This window comes from Crotalus tigris, unplaced genomic scaffold (assembly GCF_016545835.1).
Source record: "Crotalus tigris isolate CLP2741 ecotype Arizona unplaced genomic scaffold, ASM1654583v1 scf7180000019553.37968852642:3898890, whole genome shotgun sequence".
Classification (NCBI taxonomy): domain Eukaryota; kingdom Metazoa; phylum Chordata; class Lepidosauria; order Squamata; family Viperidae; genus Crotalus; species Crotalus tigris.
In genome coordinates this window covers 662,506-670,125 of record NW_024097591.1, presented here as the reverse complement: position 1 = coordinate 670,125, position 7,620 = coordinate 662,506, and the positions used below count along the sequence as shown (strand labels likewise).

The window sequence follows — 7,620 nt, the reverse complement described above, 5'->3', positions numbered from 1 at the left end:
CCCTGCTCAGGCAGGAAACCCTAGACCATTTCAGACAAAATGGCTGTCCAGTCTCTTCTTAAAAACTTCCAGTGTTAGAGCATTCACAACTTATGGTGGCGAGCTGTTCCACTGGTTAATGATTTTGATTGTCAGGAAATTCCTCCTTAGTTCCAGGCTGCTTCTCTCCTTGATTAGTTTCCATCCTTTGCTTCTTGTCCTGCCTTCTGGAGAATAGCTTGACTCCCTCTTCTTTATGACAGCCCCTTACATATTGGAGCACTGCTATCATGTCACCCTTAATCCTTCTTTTCATTAGACTAGGCACACCCAATTCCTGCCACCATACTTTATATATTTTAGCCTCCAGATTTTACCACTGGAAAAAAAACAGAGGCTCTATCTCAAATGTCTCTTTGAAGACACCTGAAGCAGAAAACACATCCGGTGGCAGGGAGTTCCCCAGCTTAATAGGGGCGCAGTATGAATGAGGCAAACCTGGCCCTCTGGTAAATTTATGCCTAGCTTCAAAAGGGATTTGTAGAGAGAAAAAGAGTTGACAGAACCATCCCTTCTTTTCCCCCTGCCCCACAAAGGTCAGGCCTTTCTAAATATTGACTTATCAAAGGTTAAAACAGTGGGGGGGGCGGTTTTCCTGGAAAAGCCACGGGGGAGGCTTGGCTGTGTCCTTGGGCTTCCTGGTCTGGGAAAGAATCCAATCTAGCACATAATACCAGTAATTCCCTCCAAATTTGAAATTGTCCCCCAACTCCTTGGGCTGACAGATAGACTGCCTCTGAATATGTAATGAAACCAAGTGAATAGGTGTCTGGCAGCAAGCCATGGCTTGTCCCAAGAAGCTACAATGGGATGGGTTTATACACAGGAAGTCTTCGACTTGACAACCATTCATTTAGCAAGCATTCAACGTTACAACGACCCTGAAAAAAAAGTGACTTATGGGTCACCGGTCCTTGCATTATGACTGTCACATCATTCCCCCCCCATGGTCACGTGACCAAATACAAACTGGCATGTGTTTACAAAGGTTGCAGCGTCCTGGGTTCCCCTAATCACCATTTGCAACCTTCCCTGCCGGCAGTCCAACAAGCCAGGTCAACGGGGGAAGCTGGATTCGTTTAGCGACCGTGTGATCCACTTAATGACTGCAGGGATTCGCTTAATGGCGAAAAGGTCCTCATGTGCAACTCGCTTAGCAAACCCCCTTGCTTAAGCAGCAGAAAATCTGGTGCAGCTGGGGTCGTAACTCGAGGACGTTCCTTGCCTGTTTTTCTTCCCCTGCCTCTCCCCCGCCCCCCTCAGCCAAACAAATGGGTTGCCTCTGAGCATGGAAAAGTTCACACCCAGCAGAGAACAGTCTTTGCTAGCCGAGGATAGTCAATGCTCTGTTAGGCTCGGTTCTGGCCTCCATCCCACCCGAAATGCGGCTTTTAATTTTTTTCCACGAGGTTCTCCTTCGGCGCTTCACACATCTGGAAGGACAAAAAAAAAAAAGGATATTTTGCCTGTTTGGATTGACAGACTGACTCCTATTTTGGCTCAAGGGGCTGCAGGAAGCAAAGGGGCTTCAGTGGGGGGTGGGCTGGCTGAGATCTCCCCCCCCCTTCCCCAAACATGCAAACCAAACAGCACCCCAAGAAACCACAGTTTGCAATGAAAACTTTTTTTTGCCATCTTCCTGTTCGGCTGTATTTCTGGTTAAAAGTTCTAGGGAAAGTTTTTCCTGAAGGAAAAAAAAAAGGAAGTTTTTTTTTTTTCTTTCTCTCTGGCTGCTCAAATCCTGAAAATAAAACTTCCTTTTTGGTGCTACCGGGGGGAAAAAAAGGGGGTCTGGGGGTGAGTTTGTCCAGCATCCTTAAACTGGTTTCGAATTTGTTATTTATTTATTTTTCTATTTGTCTTTATCTATTGGGATCCCTTTGGCAGAAAGTGCGCCTTGTGTGAACCAGGTGCCATGCTAGGTATCCCAGAATCCTTTATGACATTAATGTTTCTAAAAGAAGTCCCTATACATTAACTAATCTCTTGCCCTCTGTCTGTGGTGGCTTTCTTTCACTCAGTAATGTCTTGCTGTTTCTTTTCACTCACGACAGACTTTCTAAACGAAGCCCGTTGTGAGTAAAGGAAAATAATCAGCAAGCCATTACAGAGTGAGAGAAAGCCACCACAGAGAGAGGGCAAGAGATATAAAAGAGAAGATAGTTTTACCTGCATGTCTTCTCACTGAATTTCAGCCCGCGCCTCTCACAATGCCCGGATCGGTGGCGACACACACATTTGCAAGTGTGTGGATCTGGCTGTTTTTTCCTATCCCGACAAGGTGCACAGGACCGACTACTAGAGGGAGAAGGAAATCATAGATTTAGCCTCTCAGATTTATATAGGTATAAAAGGGATTGCAACTGGCTGTCATTTTAAGCCAAGAAGGATTGTGCGTTTCTGCCAAGAAACTGGCTAAATCTGATAGCTCCGGAACCACCTCCAGGGTCTACCCCACCAGGAATAATTCTATATGTGTGTAAATCAGGTTTATGGGATCTGTCGGAAGGGGAGGGAAAGAGGAAGGAAGGAAAATTGGAGAAAGGAAGGGAGAAGAGAGAAAAGGAAGGAAGGAAGGAAGGAAGGAAGGAAGGAAGGAAGGAAGGAAGGAAGGAAGGATGGAAGGAAAATTGGAGAAAGGAAGGGAGAAGGGAAGGAAGGAAGGAAGGAAGGAAGGAAGGAAGGAAGGAAGGAAGGAAAATTGGAGAAAGGAAGGGAGAAGAGAGAAAAGAAGGAAGGAAGGAAGGAAGGAAGGAAGGAAGGAAGGAAGGAAGGAAAATTGGAGAAAAGAAGGGAGAAGAGGAAGGAAGGAAGGAAGAATGGAAGGAAAGAAGGAAGGAAAATTGGAGAAAGGAAGGGAGAAGAGAGAAGGAAAAGAAGGAAGGAGGGAGGAAGGAAGGAAGGAAGGAAGGAAGGAAGGAATCTTTTACCTAATTGAATTAGATCTGAAAAACACGGTCCTCGGTCTGAAAACCAAAAGAGAAAAATGACAGATTTAGTGACGACTGCTGAAGGGAACATACCAAGATTTAGCAGCCCATGCATCAACATTTACCATCCTTATTTATTTAAAACATTTCAGCACCGCTTCCTCGTGAAGAAATCTCAGAAAGAAATTCGATCTGCAGTCTCCACCCAAGACTTGCAACGGACCATTTTAAAATAAACTCCAAAGTTTTGCTGGGCAGAATTCAGACATCCAAGCCGACGGGGAAACCAGGATATGTGTAACAGGAAGGAGACACCACGAGGTGACTAAATCTTATCGTCTGAACAGAATAATAATATCCACTGGGGGCCAGCATTCCCGGGCCCGACAGCTGAATTTTTGCTGAATTTCCAAGCACGCATCCTGAAGTTAATCCATCCCTTTTAATGCCTCCAGCCATTGCTTCTTTTATCATGTAAATCCAAAGTTGTAAAGAGTTTGAAAGCAGGTCTCTGACACGTTTCACGGATTGCCTGGCCTACTTACATCAGAAAGGTTCCTTGCTGTCACCAGTGGACAAAACTCTTTTGAGCGGTTTCTTTTATTAAGGCACCGTATAACAGGGACAGAATTCAAGCAACCTTCTGCCCCTTCGTGCTGTAAAAACTCAGAATAATCCTTTTTTCCCCATTTTATTTTCCCGGCACAGCACAGTTGACTGAAAAATGGCGCACAAAATTGAAAACTTCCTACCCAAAATCATGTATTAATCATGTTTTAATCAAGTCAGGTAGTCCCTGACTTACGACTTCCATTCAGCCCAAAACTGATGACGCTAAGCGAGACGTTTGTTAAGTGTATTTTGCCCCGTTTTACGACCTCTGTTGCCGCAGCTGGGAAGTGAATCCTGCGGCTGTTAAGTCAGTCACACAGTCGTGAAGCGAATCGGGCTTCCTTCCCCACGGACTTTGCTCGGCAAAAGGTCGCAAAAAGGGATCACAGGACCCCGGGAGACACGGCGACCATCATAAATATGAACCGGTTGCCGAGGGTCTGCATTTTGATCTCGTGACCGTGGGGATGCTACAACAGTTGTTAAGGATGAAAAAGGGTCCTAAGTGGCTTTTTTCAGGGCCATCACTTTGAAGAGTCACTAAATGAATTGTTGTGAGTCGAGGACTATCTGTATTTTTCATAATGTTATTAGGCTGAAACAAAAATGGAGAGATGAACGCTTTGCTTCTGGAGGATGTCCCTCTTACAGAATGCAAACTTAAATGGGGCTTCTAAACGTTCCTTTTACAAAAGAATGCGCCTTCGTGTAGAATAGAATAGAATAGAATAGAATAGAATAGAATAGAATAGAATAGAATAGAATATAAGGAAATTAGAATAGAATAGAATAGAATAGAATAGAATAGAATAGAATAGAATAGAATAGAATAGAATAGAACAGAACAAAATAGAATAGAATATAGGATAGAAAATAGAATAGAATGGAAAATAGAATAGAATAGAATTCTTTATTGGCCAGCTGTGACTGGACACAGGAGTTTGTCTTGCATGCATAATTATAAAATTATAAATAAATTACATATTATAATTATTACAATTGTAAATTATAAACAAATGTTTTTAGGATACCTGCACATGCATTCCAGGTGCTCTTCAAAAGTCAGCTGGGTTATATATCTGCTTGCAAAGAGGCTAGCCATTACCTAGAAAACAGGAAGCTGATCTTCACTCTTTAAGTCCAGGACTCAGTGCTAAATACATGCTGGCTGGCTTTCTTCTCCCCCCTCCTTCCCAAACGTCCCCCCCCACCTCTGCCCCCCTCTTACCTCCAAAATCACTTCCCGGGAACGTCTGGGCACGCAATTCAAGGAGTCATCGGAACAGCAGCCGGTACAGCGGCTCAGGACCACGCAGGATGGGATCATGATGTGGCTGCCCAGCGACGGATGCTCTGCCGTGACCGAGACCATCGTCTCCTTGGGCTGGCAGACGCTGCGGTTGTAGACCTCCAGGAAGCGGATCACTGTCGGGGAGACCCCCAGGCTTTTAGCTGGCTCACCTGTCCTCAAAGGGCCTATCTATCTATCTATCTATCTATCTATCTATCTATCTATCTATCTATCTATCTATCTATCATTTCAATCATCTCTATCTATATCTCTATCTATCTATACTTTCAATCATCTGTCTCTCTGCCTGCCTGCCTGCCTGCCTGCCTGCCTGCCTGCCTGCCTGCCTGCCTGCCTGCTATCTATCTATCTATCTATCTATCTATCTATCTATCTATCTATCTATCTATCTATCTACCTACTTACCCACCCACATCATCTATCTTACATTATCTATCTATCTATCTATCTATCTATCTATCTATCTATCTATCTATCTATCTATCTACCTACCTACCTACCTACCCACATCATCTATCTATCTTACATTATCTATCTATTTATTATCTATCTATCTATTTATTATCTATCTATCTATCTATCTATCTATCTATCTATCTATCTATCTATCTATCTATCTATCTATCTATCTATCTGAGTGACTCAGGACAGCTTACAACATTAAAAATCCATAACCCAGAGCCCCATAAAGCCCCACCCCATTTATTTTACCCATCCCATGTTAAAAGCAGGCAAAAATTGTGGGACACTCACTTGCTCCCACTCCACACAACGTTCAGCGTCTTTAAGAGGTGGTGGGGATGAGGATGACGGGAAGTGTCATCCAACCCATTTAAAGACTGGGGATGACAGGTTTAATGGTGGGGGGGGTGCCTCCCCCCCAATCCCATCCTTACCTTCCATTGCGGGCAGCCCCTTCTCAAGTCCAACCCCCTTCTTCTTTGGGGGAGGCCCTGTCTGTCAATGGAAAAATGGGGAAAAAATATTTAGGATCTGCTTGCATAGATCAAAAATGGAGATTTATGAGTGTTTTGGACCAGCTGGGTGGTCATCCCACAGCCAGAGCAGGTTTGGGGGGATGCTGGCTTACGGTGTCCCTTGCCCCCTGCCCGATTCTGCCTTTTGATGCTTTCAAAGCACACCCCGCACTCTGAAGCACTGATGATGTTATCTACTTGGGTCATGAAATGTCTTCAAGAAAACAACTAAGGTCAGAGAGCACCAAGGACCCCTCAATCATCCTCCTCCTCCTCCTCTCTGCAAACCCCACTCCCTTCTAGCACTGATGATGTTACCTAGTTGGGTCATGAAACGACTGCAAGAAAACAACCAAACTCAGAGAACACTAAGGACCCCACAGTTTCCTCCTCCTCCTTCTCCGCCTCCTCCTCCTCTTCATCCACAAATCCCACCCCCTTCAAGCACTGATGATGTTACCTAGTTGGGTCATGAAACATCTGCAAGAAAACAAGCCAGCACCGAGATATTTGATGTTGGGCAAAGCTACTCGGTACATCCTAACTGGGCATCTCTATAAACCGAAGGAATCTTGGTCACTGCACCCCCGACAGAGCCTTGCACGAACCCCAAGGGGCTGATCCAGCAGTGGGCAGCTGTGCCAGGGCTTGGCATCTCCGCCCACACCACTCTGGATCCGGACACACCATTTGGAAAAAGTTCGACGGGGAAGCCACGCTGCTGCCCTCGACGGGGGCAAACCTTCAGCTCTTCTCCCCTAGGATAGCCCCTTGCTGCCCCCTCGCCCAGCCTCCCAATGCCCACCCCACCGCCACCACCAGCCCTGGCCTTTCACACCGCCACCTACCGTTGGCGAGTCGGCGGGCAGCTGCCAAGCTGCCACTAAGAGAAGACAGAGGAGCCCACAGGGAGCGTTCATGGTGGGTCAGGTCCAGCAGGCAGGGTGGGGGGGGCTTCGCACGGTGCCCCTGGCCGTGGGAGGGAGCAAGCTGGCTTTGCTTGGGCAAAGGTGCTGCCAGCTGCTGCCAGGCCCTCTGGGAGAGCAGCAGCCTGCTGTTCTCCCTGCTCCAAATAAAAAAAGGAAGCCAAGATTTCAAGGGCACGAGAGGCAAAGGAAAAGCCCAAGGTGTCAGGCGTAGGCCAGGCCGCAGGTGTGCCGGCTGTGCCTGCCCTCCGCCTGCCCAGACGGGCAGCTGGGATGCTGGCGGCCGCCAGAAAGCGGGAGATTGGAGAGAAGGCAGGGTGGCCAAAGAGTGGCGTTCATGTGACCGCAGGGTGCCAGGCTGGGGAGGGGAGGGGAGGCAGCCCAGCGAGGTGGGGAAGGAGAGCAGGCGGGCGGGCAGCCAGAGGCTGGGCCCATGGTTGGCTTGGAAGAGGGTGGAGTGGGGAGGGGGGGGATTTGCTGTCTGTTTATTTAGCTGTGGCCTGCCTTTGTGGTTTTGTGCAAAGAACTCTAGGCAGGGAATGAATCCCACAAAAAATCCCTCTTCCTCGCCACAACCACCCTGCGAGGTTGGCTGGTTTGAGAGCAAGAGGGGGGAGGGATGGAGAGGCAGGGAGGGAGGGAGAGGGAGAGAGAGAGAAAGTGAGAGAGAGGGAGGGAGAGGGAGGGGAAGAGAGAGGCAAGGAGGGAGAGGGAGGAGAGAGGGAGAGGGAGAGAGGGAGGGAGGGAGGGAGAGGAAGAGAGGGAGGGAGAGGCAGAGAGAGGGAGGAAGAGAAAGGGAGAAGCAGGGAGAGGGAGAGGCAAGG

The 7,620-nt window shown here is 47.4% G+C and overlaps 1 protein-coding gene across 4 annotated transcripts; it reads right to left on the bottom strand.

Annotated features, from left to right (window-relative positions):
- Positions 1-850: 850 nt before the first annotated feature.
- VEGFB (vascular endothelial growth factor B) lies at positions 851-7,402 on the bottom strand. 4 transcript variants are annotated; one of them, XM_039363549.1, is made up of 7 exons: positions 6,719-7,402; positions 5,790-5,850; positions 4,810-5,006; positions 4,613-4,686; positions 2,970-3,005; positions 2,209-2,334; positions 851-1,472 (listed from the first exon to the last, which is right to left on the bottom strand). In XM_039363549.1, the coding sequence occupies exons 1-7, from the start codon at positions 6,788-6,790 to the stop codon at positions 1,364-1,366; spliced, it is 675 nt and encodes a 224-aa protein (XP_039219483.1). In that variant the 5' UTR covers positions 6,791-7,402; the 3' UTR covers positions 851-1,363. The 4 variants fall into 4 exon arrangements, with proteins under 4 accessions (XP_039219483.1, XP_039219482.1, XP_039219484.1 ...); XM_039363548.1 differs by having other exon boundaries at positions 2,209-2,337; positions 6,719-7,373; XM_039363550.1 differs by lacking the exon at positions 2,970-3,005 and having other exon boundaries at positions 2,209-2,337.
- Between the last annotated feature and the right edge of the window lie 218 nt (positions 7,403-7,620).

Coding starts and splice junctions, on each gene's coding strand:
- VEGFB (XM_039363548.1), bottom strand. CDS start 6,790: ATGAACGCTCCCTGTGGGCTCCTCTGTCTTCTCTTAGTGGCAGCTTGG. Junction 4,687..4,809: donor CCCGGGAAGTGATTTTGGAG/GTAAGAGGGGGG, acceptor CCTGTTTTCTAG/GTAATGGCTAGCCTCTTTGC. Junction 2,338..2,969: donor TTCAGATCTAATTCAATTAG/GTAAAAGATTCC, acceptor TTCTCCCTCTAG/TAGTCGGTCCTGTGCACCTT.